At 35.9% G+C, this 16,441-nt stretch overlaps 1 protein-coding gene across 1 annotated transcript in view; it reads right to left on the bottom strand.

Annotated features, from left to right (window-relative positions):
* The window catches only part of LOC107566477 (proline dehydrogenase 1, mitochondrial-like), a 29,018-nt gene that overhangs the window by 7,394 nt on the left and 5,183 nt on the right, over positions 1-16,441 (bottom strand). Inside the window, 9 exon segments of the mRNA XM_016251937.1 lie at positions 1,564-1,662; positions 1,664-1,734; positions 3,291-3,437; positions 6,726-6,818; positions 8,907-8,978; positions 10,722-10,838; positions 10,923-10,987; positions 13,004-13,153; positions 13,241-13,275. Coding sequence (XP_016107423.1) covers positions 1,564-1,662; positions 1,664-1,734; positions 3,291-3,437; positions 6,726-6,818; positions 8,907-8,978; positions 10,722-10,838; positions 10,923-10,987; positions 13,004-13,153; positions 13,241-13,275 — 849 coding nt within the window.

Raw genomic sequence — 16,441 nt, 5'->3', positions numbered from 1 at the left:
GCAAAGTCCACTCAAACACTGAGCCGACAGGAAACATTGATGTAGTACAGTATTGTTTCTGTCTGCAATAGCCCTACTGTGTTGTAACATGGTGTGGTATATGGGCAACTCTGGTAACGCTGCCCTCTCATTCATTGATCAAAAAATCATTTTTTTATTATTTTTAAATTGCTAAAATTTTCAAAAAAGCATCTATTATATAATATCCATTTCTGATGTGGCCAATAATTAAGATGCACCGAAATTTCGGCTGCCGAAAATTAGTTCACCGCTCAGGTTTCACTATCACGTGGTGTGATGCTCTGCATATTATCCCGCTCTATGTGTGTGTGTGCGCTCCACTCAGTCACTCCACTCGTATACCGCTCATGCTCATCGGAACAGCAAAGTCCACTCAAACACTGAGCCGACAGGAAACATTGATGTAGTACAGTATTGTTTCTGTCTGCAATAGCCCTACTGTGTTGTAACATGGTGTGGTATATGGGCAACTCTGGTAACGCTGCCCTCTCATTCATTGATCTGCTAACCGCTATGTTATGCTCACGTGTTCTGATAAAAACAGCTTTCTAGGACTGAACATTATTTGGATAATTGGTAAAAAAAAAGTTAAATATCTTAACCCTACTGTTAGACCTACCTGAAAAACTAAAAAGCTATTTATTTCATTTGAAGGTCTGTCGTTTTTTTTTATTTGTGCTATCATTATTAATTTCTTTATTTATTCTCATTTATTCAATTCAAAGTTTGAAATCAAGCTATCTCCTGCTACTGATTTTGCACCAAAATTACCCCACTGTAAAATAAAAAAAACACTGAGTGGGCAAAATTTGTTCAAATTATCATATCGAAGTTAGAAATTCAAATATTGTGACAAAATTAATTTTGTAGGGTGCCACAAGTTTGTTCATTTCCAAAGGGTGCCGCGACTAAAAAAAGGTTGGGAAACACTGTTCTAGACTGTCCAGTCATGCTACTTCATTAATATTCATGAGCCAAAGTTGTTTCATTCTGTCTTGGCATTGAAATATCAAGCCAGCATTGTTTACTTGTACGTAATCTAATATTAATCCAGAGATGAAGTCTGTCGATATCAAACAAATGAAATATTGTAAAACAATTAGACATAACATAAAATAACTTAAACTAATAATAAAAACTAAAAAAAACTAAAGATATAGCTAATTTAAGCCTATATCTGAAATTTTGTTTTAATGTGAGCGAAGGGAGAAATAGGGCAGTATTTTAATATCAGACAACGGGGATGTGGCCTAAAAGTGGGAGTCCATGGCCACCCTGCATCAGACTCTATTGGAATCAGCTGTGAGGGTCTCTTGTGTGTTTTTTGCGATTAGCTCTATTTGTTTTGCGTGGGTGAGTGACCGTTAATGGAGCTGCTGCCCAAGAAGAGCTATCAGATGAGTCACTTATGACGCTCCATTTCAGTTCAGACGCTGCCTTAGAAAGTAGCAGCCTTTGTAAACAACAAGGCAACTCACTAGGTTTTGGAACAGACTTCAAGGGTGAATTTTACAAGGAAGAATTTGGAACATTTCTTGCCTCTGGTACATTCTGTTAGTGGATTCATATTCTGGGTTGATGAGGTCTTCATATCCAATCTCTGCAGCTCGGCTTCTCTCCTGGTACATGTAAGCCCCCCCTTACCTTGGCACCAAAACACCAGCCCTCCCTTCTTGATAACTCAACATCCATGGACACATTATCAAATGCCTCCTGAGCACAGAGAATTCATTACATTGCAACAGAACAGATTTGGAAAAAATTTAGCAATACAACACTTGCTCAGTGGATCCTCTGCAGTGAATGGGTGCCGTCAGAATGAGAGTCCGAATAGCTGATAAAAACATCGCAATTATCCACATGACTCCAGTCCATCAATTAACGTCTTGTGAAGTGAAAAGCTGCATGCGTATAATAAATACATCATTAATTTAAAAAAATTCAAACCATTGCTTCCGGATAAAATGAGAGTCCTCTATCCATGTTTTTTTCTCCAGCGAAGAGGTTGTCTCATCTGAATCAGGAGAGAAATATGAACAGATCAAGCTCCATTTACAAGTGAAAACAGTCTAAAACTGTTTTAAACAAATATGTCTGTGGATTATCATGTGAGAGGACAACAGAGGATGGATTTCACTGGAGGAAGATTTATCATGGATTATGGGGTCATATTTTAAAGTTAAAATGTCTTGATGGATTTACAAACATGTAGCTTTTCACTTCACTAGACAATACTTGATGGACTGGAGTGGTGTGGATTATTGTGATGTATTTATCAGCTGTTTGGACTCTCATTCTGACGGCACCCATTCACTGCAGAGGATCCACTGGAGAGCAAGGGATGTAAATGTCTTCAAATCTGCTCCGATGAGGAAACAAACTCATCTACATCTTGGCTGGCCTAAGGATGAGTAAAGTTTAACCAAATTAAAATTTTGGGGTGAACTAATCCTTTAACAAAAGGTAATTTTCTGGAAAATAAGTTGCAAAGGGTCAAAAATAAGTACTATTACATTAGGGAAGAATGTAAAATACCAGTAAATAAAAAGAAATGTACAAACATTATAAACGTATTTTAGTTTCCCTCACTCTACAAATCCTAAATTTAACAGTATTCAGAAATAGGAATGAAATATATAAGTATAAAACAAACAAATTATAGTGGCATTATAAACAACATTTATTATAAACACTAAAATAATTTAAAGCGAATACGATATACAAGTAATCTTGGACTCATGTATCTCTCTCATTCGGCACAAATCCAAATCCTGATCGCTTTGGAATATCAGTTGCAGCACGTTTTTGATGATTAAAAAGCACAAATTGTATTCTGGAAAATACGATACATACAAAAGGGTAATAGTAGCAAAAACAGCGTAATTATTCATAAATGCTAAAGAGAAGGTGGAAAATGGTCATGAATCACTAACTGTTACCATTTTTGGTGCAAGAAACCATGACTAACATTATAAGCAGACCCTGTTATGATAGAAGGTATATGGAGACTCAATGTGTGTGCACTGCATGTGTTTAATTGTCACCATCATCATTTATTTCCTTTCAGGATTACTTGCAAAACAAAGAAAGATTGCAAGCACCACGGTGTTAAATGTCAGTTTTGATGTTGCATTGTCTAAATGTTATCGTGCTATAATAGCATGTTTTCTGCACAGCATCTAACTGTAGATAAATCCCAGAATAGCATCATGTGAGCCACGTTAACACCATTCATAGGTGTCAGACGTGTGTGCATGTGTGAGGCTCACTTTGAGGTAGCACTGATAGGTGTTAAAAACAACAGCTTTGTCTCGGTTGAAGATTATCTTCATTTCCACAGTGAGTCTGCTGATAGCATGCTGGAAATATGTCTGTTCGGCATCCACCATCAGCCTGACGCCATTTTCCACCGCATGCTGTTCAGGACATGAGAAGCAGGCGGCGAGTTAAAACATGTTAGTTAGCTGACTAAAGATATCAAAGATAAAGATATCACCACAGACAGCGGCATTTTAATTGACGTGGCAACCATCATTTCTGATATCACCAAGGATCTGTCAACAAATAATGATGCTATAACCTCATCTGCAATAATGACAACGATACAGCGGTGCTAAAGAGTATTTGGACATTTAAAAATATCTGAAAGTCATTGCATTAGATAACAAAATAACAAACCAAGTGAAGAAATATTGCACACGCAAAACACTTCAAAATAAAAGTAGTTTGATAGGTTTAAAGGCTAAAACAATAAATATACTGATCAAAATAAAAATACAATTAACTACACTACTGTTCAAAAGTTTGGGTTTGGTAAGGTTTCTTAATGTTTTTGAAAGTCTCTTATGCTTACCAGGTTGCATTTATTTGATCAAAAATACAGTAAAAACAGCAATAATGTGAAATATATTTTTTTATAATTATTTTCTAAAGTGGTCAAAGCTCTTTTTTCTTCACAAAAAGAGTACATACTTTTAGGGCATAGTACAATTAGGCGAACTGGGAAGCAGCAACAGTGTAAATGCCCTTACCAAAAGAAGTATACTTTTCACCGAAGTATATTTTTAAGCATACTTTATGTAGTAAGTATACAAATATCAGTGTACTAGTAGTATACTTGTAACTATTTTAATACTCCTTGTATTTGGCCCAATTTCTAGTATATAAAAGTATACTTTTAAGTATACTTATAGTATAACAGTAGTAAATTTTGAGTACACAAATAGTTTACATATATGTGTTTAATGTTTTAACCAAGAGCAGACTTGGGTTTTTTTGCGCGCTGCGCATACGTGCTGCGTCATTCGCCGGAACTGCTTCAGTGTATGACAGTCAGCGGAAGTGAGAGAAAAGTGTTTATTACGTTTGAAATATGGATATTTTTCTTTAAAAAACACATGGATTCACTACAGGGGGCCTTTATTCATCCCCCGGAGCCGTCTGCGGCACGTTTTATTATGAATGTGCGAGCTTTATTTGACGACTTGTGGACTGTTCAACTGCATATATAACTCCGACTGGATTCGAAAGAAGAAAGTCATATACACCTAGGATGCTTCGAGGGTGAGTAAAACACAAGCTAATTTTCATTTTTGGGTGAACACGCTTTAAGTGAACTTTACATCATACTTTAAGAATACTACTATGTCCCTATTTAGGTATTAATTTGTATATATTTTGTTATATGAATATCTGAACATACAAAACATCAGAAGAAAGAACAGGGTATCTGATTGTAAACAAAAACATTTTACTCATTCTTTTTTATAAACACTTGAATGTAGGTTAGTTTCATAAATAAATAAAAATAAATAAACAACATTTTGAACAAAAAGCTGAAAGAAGACTATGAATTGGATTCAGAGTGATAATCAAAACATAGATGGAGTCTATCAACACCCCAGAGCTCTTTATGGGTCGACATTTTATTTCATAACGTTACACAGTTTTGATGCTGTTTTATGTCTGATCGTGTTAGATTACATGTGGAAGCATCTGTTGTTTCGGTTTCTTCTGTACAGAAGATGTGTAATAGCGCCCCCTAACGGATAACAATGAAAACACGGATTCCTGGAGCACAAGTAGCTATAGCTCAAATATATTTACCCTTTTTCTTAGTATAAGTCAAGTATACTTAAATGTCATTATAAGTATATTTCTGAGAAGTACATAAAAAGTAGACTGAAAGTATACTTTCCTATTTTTTGTTTAAAAGAAGTATACTAATAGCACACTTGAATACATTTTTCGTAAGGGTAGGGCTGCCACCTAATAGTCGACTAACCATTAGTCGATGAGAAGAGGCTTAGTCGATTAGCTTATTAGTCGCTTAGCTGCAGAAAAACAAAATCCCACAGGAAGTGGTGAAGTCCATGATGGACAGATTATTAACAGCTGGTCTATGTGGTAATTACAGTACATCCGACATCCAAACGTTCGTTTCGGTCATCGACCTCAAATGTGGCTTATCATCTGAAACTTGTAAGTAGAAGCAACATTACATGGCTGCTCGCTTGAATGTTAACCTAGAAAAATGTGTGCTATTCAAGTGTTTGTGTGGAGTGTGGAAGCTGAAAAGTAGCGCGCTCACTGCATGACAGTTAACTTAGAGGCACCGGTGCGATCATTTGCATTTAACTTAAAAATACTCTGTCAATATAATGTATATATTTTTGTCTCATTTGTTTGATCGGATTCTTTTTGTCAACCTTCAGGACTTTTGTGAAAATCTGCTGATCTTTTGGGTCATATTTCTGCAGAAATATAGAAAATTCTGAAGGGTTCATAAACTTTCAAGCAGCACTGTATTGACATAAGTCACATCGCACCGCAACTCACTGTAGAATGAGTGAAATCCAGTTCCAACTTATAAAAAAATAAAACTCGTATCGTATTCTCCAGGTAACCAATTTAGAGAAAAACTGTTATATGAAATCTCCAAACTTTGTTTGATTTGGTACTTCCAGACTGAGAAACAGGAAGCCTCGGAATGTTAACCTAGAAAAATGTGTGCTATTCAAGTGTTTGTGTGGAGTGTGGAAGCTGAAAAGTAGCGCGCTCACTGCATGACAGTTAACTTAGAGGCACCGGTGCGATCATTTGCATTTAACTTAAAAATACTCTGTCAATATAATGTATATATTTTTGTCTCATTTGTTTGATCGGATTCTTTTTGTCAACCTTCAGGACTTTTGTGAAAATCTGCTGATCTTTTGGGTCATATTTCTGCAGAAATATAGAAAATTCTGAAGGGTTCATAAACTTTCAAGCAGCACTGTATTGACATAAGTCACATCGCACCGCAACTCACTGTAGAATGAGTGAAATCCAGTTCCAACTTATAAAAAAAATAAAACTCGTATCGTATTCTCCAGGTAACCAATTTAGAGAAAAACTGTTATATGAAATCTCCAAACTTTGTTTGATTTGGTACTTCCAGACTGAGAAACAGGAAGCCTCAAGTCTACTGTGAGTCACACAGCTTGTACTGCTTGTACCATCGGCCTTTCACAGTGCGACATAAACCCGATACATGTTCCTCGCATCAAGTCGACGGGGCGGAACAACTCTCTAACCTCCACACTCTGCTGAAGGCTTTCTCAAAATCGATCTCTGTTACATTCTTCATCCATGACTGTCTGTTAGACCATGACCTTCTGCCACTCAGCATGAATAGCACGGGAGAACGCAGCCAATGAACGAACCTTAGCCAAGACATCCAGGCGCTGACGCATCCTTTTCATCTGCCTTTCCTCTTCTTCAGTGAACTTGGACAGAAGAGGCTCCAGCTGACCAGTCTGTTCTAAAAATAAAATACAAAAGCGAAAGAAATTCAGCATATGAACACATATGGGTGCATTTTCATTTGGGAAGTAATTCTTATTAATAATAATAATAATAATAATAATAATAATAAACTTTTAAATACTGTTATTGTTTTTGTTTAGTTTTTTTTACAAATTGTTTTAATTATTGGAGAGAGATCTTTCAGGTAAACGGCGCAGTTTATTATGCAATAAGAAAGCCATTCATAATTTAAAATAACTTTTATATTTTAAAGGTGTCATGAACTGAGAAATCAAATTTCCTTTTGAAATAAGAGGTCACTGTACTGTAAAAACATCCTGCAAGTTACAGAACTCAAATCTTTCTTGTTAGTCTAAAAACAGCTTATATTAAAGTCATTCTGCCAAAACGACAGGTTGTAGAATGTGCCACTTTATGATGTAATAGTGTGGCTAAACCCCGCCTCCGCAGAAGAAAGCCATTCATAGGTTGACTTCATAAAGACTGCAAACAATGGGTCACATTTATGACATTATTGTTTGATTGAGCAGCTTCTGGCTTAACAAATGCACGAGTTTGAAGAGGAACTGCTTGTCTGACAGAACAATAGAAGAACAGGGTGTTTTGAAATCCTGTTTGGAAACATGTATTAGCGGTGCTTGTTAAATGTCGTTGCTCATACTTGTAACAATTTGTGATATAAACTAGTTTTACTTTAGTATTCATTGTTATTATAGTGTTTATTAATATTTTGAATTAGCTTTTACTTTTTATATTTTCATTTTACTTTTTGTTTAATTTTGTTATATGCTTGTCATTTTCGTTATTATCATTTCAATATTTTATTGTAATATACTTTTATTTCAGTTTTAGTTTATTTTCAGTAATTTTACTGGAATTTTACTTTGGGGAACAAATAAAAAAAATAGCATTCACGTTTCAGCAGCGTGTCCCACATGATGTTTCTTAAACATCAGACGATTTACATGCATCATTACAGGTGCTTGTTAAATGTCGTTGCTCATACTTGTAACAATTTGTGATATAAACTAGTTTTACTTTAGTATTCATTGTTATTATAGTGTTTATTAATATTTTGAATTAGCTTTTACTTTTTATATTTTCATTTTACTTTTTGTTTAATTTTGTTATATGCTTGTCATTTTCGTTATTATCATTTCAATATTTTATTGTAATATACTTTTATTTCAGTAATTTTACTGGAATTTTACTTTGGGGAACAAATAAAAAAAATAGCATTCACGTTTCAGCAGCGTGTCCCACATGATGTTTCTTAAACATCAGACGATTTACATGCATCATTACAAAACTGGTCGATTCTGCAGTGCAAAGTGCTCCTATATGAGTTTAGTTACTCAGGGGTTTAGTTGACTCGAGGGGGTCAAGCGGAGTAATGGAGCACCCATGGAATAGTCCTTGAGTAGCTCTCCTCAGTTCATAAGATAACTTCATTGTCTGCCATTGATTGAGAAGATTTACAAGTCTGAGTGTCAGAACAGCTACGGGAAACTGGTTTTTCTCACCCTGACGAGTGCAGTCAGTGGTGCATTTTCTAAAAGCATTCGAACTATGGTCGAAAGTTTTGTCTTTATGAACATAGTTCAACATAATGGTGTTTACTGAAACTTAAACATCGCAAACTTAAATGAATGGCTATCCATACTGTTGAATCAACATATTACAAAAAAAATGGTGCAACCATGTTACTACAGTTTTGGGAAACATTTGTGACTAGTTGGTTAGTTTCTTAAAAAAAATGCATTTCTCTGTAGTAGTCAATTAGCAAGTTGCTTGTTGTATAGAAAACACACCCTTGTTAGCCTATTGTATTTTTGCACCAATGCCTTCAAACCTGACGGAACCCAATTTTGAATGTTTGGAAGAATGTACTAAAATTGAATTAAAATTCAAAGAAATTCTATTTATAATTCATAATTATGTATTTGTCATTTTATGTATATCCTATCAATTTTTAACTAGTTGGCTTGACAAAGCTTTACTTGAAGTTTTGGTAACATTAGTTAACTACATTAGTAAACATGATTAGTAAACATAAGAATGAAAAATATTTATAAAGCATTTATTAATCTTAGTCCATCAGAGAGGCAGCTCTGAATGTTGCCTTGAGCTCCCAGTCTGGCTAGACATGTCTGCAAAGAAAACACACACATTTTCATTCATCAGACCAAACACTCCAAAAAGACTGCATGATTAAAGGGCAAGCTTACCCAAAATGCACCCACTGGGAGTTTTGTGTTCCTTGGAACAAAAAATGATACATTCTGAAGAACAGCTCTTAAGGCCCACTCACACCAAGAACGAGAAATGTAAAAATAACTATAACAAACTCATCAGCATCCACACCAACAGACAATATTGTTCTGCAGTTTTGTTGCTTTGAATGCTCAAGTTCTTGGCTGTCAATGTTTTTATCATTAACTGGCTGAAACAAAATTGTGATTCCAGACTCTATTCTTTTATATTAAGAATATATTTTTTTTTAGATCTGTAGCTTTATCATTATGGTTATCGTCCATGGTGTGTTTGGGCCTTTACTCTCCAAAAAAAAAAAGCACTATTTCATATGGCTTGTGCACTACATTGAAAGTGTTTCAAATTCAAGCGGAAAAAAACCTGTAGCTCTCATATATTAAATGCACATCTGCATATTCAAACTTTGAAGGATTTTAAGCTATTAATGACTTACATGAGTCTCACACAAAGCTATTATATGGTTTTAGAAAAATTATACAGGGTTTCTATGGTGCTTTCTTTGTCTTTCTCAGAGTTTGACAGCCCATGGCAACAGTATTATTTCAATATGTGCAAAATAAGAGGGCGGAACATAAGAATTTGTTCTGTTGTGTCATAAAGAAAAAAAACGTATGACATGATTTTCATAATTGATGTACTCCTATTATGCATATCATTCGCTCAAAACCCTCCAAGGTTTGAATATGCAGAGCTACAGTTTTTTTTCTGCTTGAATTTAAAAACTCTTGTAATGTGTATTTGTGCATAATGAATGAAAAAGTTAAAATATGCTCATGTTTTCAATGGTCATTATGTGGTAGTTTAATGGTTAAAAATGTGGACTATTAAAGGTTGTAAGTCTGAACCTTGCAAGTGTCAATTCATGTAGTATCACTATTATACCCTTAAAGGAATAGTTCACCCAAAAATGAAAATTTGTTGAAAAATATCTGCTTAATCTGTGAATATTTCTCTCTTGATACAGACAAGACAACTTTTTCATTGGAGAAAGCAATAATATAGCTAGAGGACTCAGAAGCAACTGATTGAAGTTAAAATGTCCTAATAATGAATTTGTTTAATACAAGCACACAGCTTTTCGCTTCACAAGATGATAAATGGACTGGAGTCGTGTGGATTGTGTGTGGATTACTGTAATCATTTTCATCAGCTGTTTGGACTCTCATTCTGACGGCACCCATTCACTGCAGAGGATCCACTGGTGAGCAAGTAATGTAATGCTACATTTCTCCAAATCTGTTCTGATGAAGAAACAAACTCAACTACATCTTGGATGGCCTGAAGGTGAGTACATTTTCAGCAAATCTTCATTTTTGGGTGAACTATTCCTTTAAGCAAAACTATTTCTCAAGTGGAAATAATCATGTATAAATATCTTGTGTAAGTTGCTTTGGATACAAGTGTCTGCTAAAAGACTACTTAATTATTTATTGCCATGTTAATTACATTTTACCATTAAAATAAATGCAGCTCATACTATACAGTCATTGCAATATAGCCTCCAGTTGCTTGCTGCAGGTCAGATTTGTTACAGCTGCCTTACAGTCTACTGCAGTATTAAACACGCTTTAGTGTTGGTTGATCTGTGTGTTTGGCCGCAGTTTGAACCCAAAGCATACCTGCAATTGCTCTAGATCCAGTTTCTGCTCCAACACCTCCACGCCATCTTTCCCCTGCTTGGCAGCCAGGAAACTGAAAAAGCATCTCCATTTCACCAGCACCTCGGAGAACTGGAGCTACAGGCGCCCGAGGGAAGGATGAGGAGACTGTTTAGTTCACCAAGGTGACGGATTTTAACCCTGCCTGAACTTCAGTCTTACCAGGAATTGTGGTCGCCCCAAGGCAGTCATCTTAACAGCCAAGAAACCGTCTTCAGAACTTTCACCTGAGCAGGCAGGTGATTTTCTTTTAGAGTTATTTTAGAGGTAACTGCAGCAATGAAAGTGAAACTGCCTTTTTTTTTTTTAGGTGCAATCTTCCAGGAATGCTGAATGAATTCTATGCAGTTATATTTAGTGTTGCATTACAATGGGTGTTTCTCCAATACTGCTGCTATAATGGAAAACTCGAGCTGCATGCACATTCACAAATATAAATGCTTTCAAAAGTTGGACAGCTTCCATGCTTTCTTGGCACTCTTGCACGTACGCTAAATATATATACAAATAATCTGCATAGCACACAACAAGCATTAAAGGAAGAACGGGATAAAAGTTTGCACCACTTTCCATGAATAGAGTACATTTTGGTGTCCCATTATTTTTTTAAAGAAGGCATAAATCTCAGCTTGAGAGGTTTGAAGGAAGTCTGAACACTGTTACAGACAAAATCAACTTATTGCAAGACAATGCGGTTTACATGAGAGTAGTAGTGTTTTAAAACTTGCTCTGCATTTGAAAAAGGCATCATTATATATGCCATTACGATTTCAAAATCTAAACACATATTGGTGTGTTATACTCTTATGTTAGTTAGGTATATGAATGTGCGCAGTATTTAATGAAATAAGCTCATTCAATATGGCACAACTTTGTATTTCAGTTATGAATGGATTCCGGAAACCCTGACCCCTGAAAACTGGTACTATCAAATAAATGGTATCATCTCACAATAGGCTATGTGTCTTGTGTATTTAGCAATATTTCCTGGGAAACCCGATCTTGAACAATAGTTTGGCCTACACACATTATAACTCCTCCTTCTTGAGTCTAAAAGATAATATTGACACTTTAGTAACACAATTTAGACCCCGTCTGTCTACAGATTTATGTGATTTAAATTTTCCTTTTTTTTCCCTTTCTTGCCTAATAACAGCAGGTAAAAGGGACTGAACATTAGCCTTTTGACTAACCCGCGTACATTTACATTTATTTAAATGTTTATCAATGTATATTATCCCATTTTTAAAATAACTAAATGCCATTCAAAAAAAATAATTTGGATTAACTTGGATTTTGTTGTCTGTTTAATTAGCAAAAAATTAAATAATAATAATAATATTGTAATAATATATTATTAAATGATTATAATAATAAATAAATGAATAGATTATTTCAATCAAATTAATATTAATAAAATACAAATAATAATATGTTAATAATATATTAAATTATAATAATAACTAATTAAATTATTTCAATCCAATTAATAAATTAAAATAAGCTAACTTTATTAAAATAAATAGTTATATTTTAATGTATAATATTAATAATAAATAAATAATGTATATTATTTTTTCCCCATTTCTATTTAGTAAAATAATAATAATAATAATAATAATAATAAATAAAATCAAATCAAACAGATGAAAATTGGGCTGATAATTGGAGGCCTTCGAGTCAAAAAGGTTCAGAAGCATCGTTTTAAACAATTCAGACAGACATTAAAAAAAATGCAGTACACTCTTAAAAATAAAGGTGCTTCAAGCGATGCCATAGAAGAACCATTTTTGGTTCCACAAAGAACCATTCAGTCAAAGGTTCTTTAAAGAACCATCTCTTTCTTACCTTTTTATAATCTGAAGAACCTTTTTTCACCACAAAGAACCTTTTGTGAAACAGAAAGGTTCTTCAGATGTTAAAGGATCTTTATGGAACCATTTAGACAAAAAGGTTCTTCTATGGCATCGTGAAGCACCTTTATTTTTAAGAGTGTAAGCTCATGTAAAAAGAAATGAAAAATCATATAATATTTAGTTGTTGCCGATTAAAATCATATGAAGGTCAAATAAATAAAAACCTAATTTTCAGTTTCAGGCCCTACTTTGTATCCTGTTCATGGAAAGTGCCTTACTTTCTATGTTTTGGTCACTGCATTTGTAGCTCCTGGCTTTTGTTTTGCTTATAATCTGACTCCAATTCCAAAGTTAATTACTAATCAGCTTTAATAGATGGTCTGTTACCTGAGGCTTTGATGCATTTCAGGAAAGTCTCCATGTGCTGGTCGCATTTCGCCTCATCGGCATAGAAATAAGTACGAGTGCTTGTCACGCCTTCACGACGATCGCCAAACTTCTGACGTGCGGTGAACAACTTCTCCTGGTGGTCAGCTCCTGAAAATAATGTCGAAAAGGGACATTTTGACCTTTTGCTTCAATACTACAAAAGAATTGAACTGTTAAAATGGTGCGCATACTCACCAGGGCTTTCTTTCTCTGATGTAGACATGCAAGATCTATCAACAAAAAGAGAGACATTGACATTTTTAATAAAACAGGGGACTAATGAAACCAACTACTTGTTCTTTAGGTCTTTTTAAAGACCTTTAGCCAACAAAATGAAGAAACAGCAGTTTCTGTAGAGAGGAATCAATAATAACTGCAGAGGCTGCTATGAAGTCACTTTGTCACTTTACTGTGGTGCACTTCTGCTATTTGTTTCCCTTCTATATTTCAGGGTCAGCACTTACAGTCACACACTGACTCCCGCCTGATGTCTATGCTTATCTCTCTGCTGTACTACACTGATGCTCAGGCTGGGCATTCAAACCAACTCAAAGGTTACACAGTCACACGGGGCAGTGATTTGTTTAGATTGAGCTCCTGTGATCTCCACATCCTTCAAACTCACATCAACACCTCCGCTCTTCCCCATCCACCTCTTCAGCAGTGGATACGCTGCATGGGGCGGCTCTGCAATGGCTCTGCAATGTTCCAACAGGAAGGAATGTTGAGATGTTGATGGGGTCATTAGCGGACAGACTCGAGCCCTTCCAGGCTTAAAGTGCTCAGTTAATGCCTCAGTCGGAGTTATACATTCAACATAAGAGAATGATAGTTGTCCGTTTTTGTCCAAGATCTCACTCATTTCAAAATATCTCCATTGTTTGTGGGGCAAATTCTGAAGTAATACAGCAGGTCTTTTTATCTACATTTAGTAACTGCATATAAATGCAAAGGAAAGAAGATCTATTTTTAACGAAAAACTTCATGTTCTAACTCTCAGTCACAGGTGGGGAAAAAACAATGCATAAATTATTGCATTTAAAATAGCATTTAAACCCCTTTTCATTGTTTGCTTGGTAAACTTTGATGTAATCTCTCTTATTAACATGTAGAAGCTGAATACAAATTCAAAAGTTTTTAAAAAAAACTTTACATTTGCTTTAATTTTACAGCCTTTAGTCTGTTGGGACTTGTCTCTACTAACTTTACACATCTAGACTTTGCAATATTTGCCCACTCTTCTTTGCAGAATTGCTCAAGTTCAGTTAAATTTGATGGTGAGTGTTTGTGGACTGCAGTTTTCAAGTCATTCCACAGATTTTCAGTGGGGTTTAAGTCTGGACTCTGACGAGGCCATGCAAGGACATTCACCTTTTTCTCCTTCAACTACTGTGTGCTCAGTTTTGCTGTGTGCTTTGGGTCATTGTCATATTGAAACGAAACCTTCTTCCCATTGACAACTTTCTGGCAGAGGGCAGGAGATTTTCCTCAAGAATTTGACAGTATTTCGCCCCATCCATTTTTCCTTCTATCCTGACAAGTGCTCCAGTCCCTGCTGCAGAGAAACACCCTCATAACAGGATATCACCACCTCCATGCTTTACTGGAGGAATGCTGTTATTTGGACGGCGAGTGGTATTGGTTTTCCTTCAGACATATCGTTTGGTATTGCGGCCAAATAATTCAATTTTAGTCTCATCTGCCTCAGAATCTTCAAGGTGCGTTTTGGCAAAGCTCAGTCATGACGACATGAGGCCTTTCTTGAGGAGTGGATTTTTTCTTGCACCCCTCCCATACAAGCCACATTAGTGGAGAATTTGTGATAGTGTTGTCACATGCACACAATGACCACTCTTTGTCATAAAATCCTGCAGCTGCTTCAGAGTTGCTGTCGGCCTCTTGGTCGCCTCTCTGACCAGTTTCCTCCAGTTCTTTCATCCAGTTTGGAGGACATCCTGATCCAGGGAGGGTCTGTGCTGTACCAAATACCTTCCAGTACCTTACACTTCATATAGTGCTTCTTGGCACTGATAAAGCCTTTGAATTGTTTTTGCATCCATCTCCTGATTTGTGACTGTCCACAACTTTATCCCAGAGATATTTTGAGAGTGCCTTGCCACCCATAGTTGATTGTTTGCTTCAGTTGCACTACCAGGGACTGAAATGCTCCAGGAAAGCTCTTTTCAGGCTGAGCCAATCAAAATGAGCACAGCCGATCACAGCAGAAAGTCAAATGGCCCTGTGTGCAAATGGCTCTCTTGAGAAGGTGATTAGCTACACCTGATTGAGTTTACAAGTCATTTTTCGGAGGGGGTGATCCTTTTTCCAACTCTGTGATTCTGTTTATATATATATATATATACTTTTTTCTGACATGTTGGTGTTATATCTTTCACTTGAGTGTCATAAATTACACTGAGTAAATACAGCTGGATAAAACAAAAAATGTGTCTGTCTTCATTTCAGGCTGCAAAGCAATCAGCATACATGTGATACTTGTAAAATTATTGATTTATTTATTTCTTTCGTTGTGATTCAAGCACAGAGATTTTGGGAGATTGTCTTGGACAGACAGCTGAATGTTATATAGCAGACAATTCATAAAATCAATACATGCAAGTCAATTAGAGTGGACCGATGGTTGTTATTATAATAATGGCTGTCTGCACCAAACCAAGACTTAACAATAACAGCTTTTTCATGCAAAATGATTCATGGCAAGAACGGCATCTGAGAACTCATGGAATGATCAGCCCTGGGTTCCTGCATATTAGATGGCAGCCTATTTAAATGCCACATCATCCAGCATTCTCCCTCTATCACACCCTTGATAATGCAGAAAAGCCAAGCTGAGCACTCTATTCTGTATAATAGCATTACAGGATCCATTGGGGTGGATGTTAATGCAATATTGATAGGGGCAGAGGCTCTAAAACACACATCACGAACATAAATTAGCTTTTATTAGCCAGTGACCAGCCAGGGTCCTCTGTGGTTGTAAAGAACATTTCCAATAAACGCTCCATTTCAGCTCATTTTGTCTGTGAGGAGAGCGATCGTGGTGATGTAGCGCCCCTCTTAGGCGATGGAGAGAACTGCACTTCATAGCCACAGAGTAATCTGAGGAGAGACGCCTATAAAATTGTTCAGACCTCTGACAGCTGCGTTCAGAAATGAGAGCAGTGATGTGGAGAAGTCCATTTATTGGATCTCACTCTGTATCACTGGCTTTTCCTCATAATCCAAATGGCATATCATCTATATCTCTGTCTCTTTCTCTCTCTCTCTCAGTACTTATTCAACACATTTCATTTATATTTCCAGCAGGAGACCCTCGGGGACAGCACTGACTCTCTGTAATTTCCAAAAGGTCAATGACAAGAACAAAAGAAGACT

Source organism: Sinocyclocheilus grahami, unplaced genomic scaffold, assembly GCF_001515645.1.
Source record: "Sinocyclocheilus grahami isolate Dianchi unplaced genomic scaffold, SAMN03320097.WGS_v1.1 scaffold1078.1, whole genome shotgun sequence".
Lineage (NCBI taxonomy): Eukaryota > Metazoa > Chordata > Actinopteri > Cypriniformes > Cyprinidae > Sinocyclocheilus > Sinocyclocheilus grahami.
The sequence above is the reverse complement of the archived record's forward strand: the minus strand, read 5'-3'. Positions and strand labels throughout refer to the sequence as shown.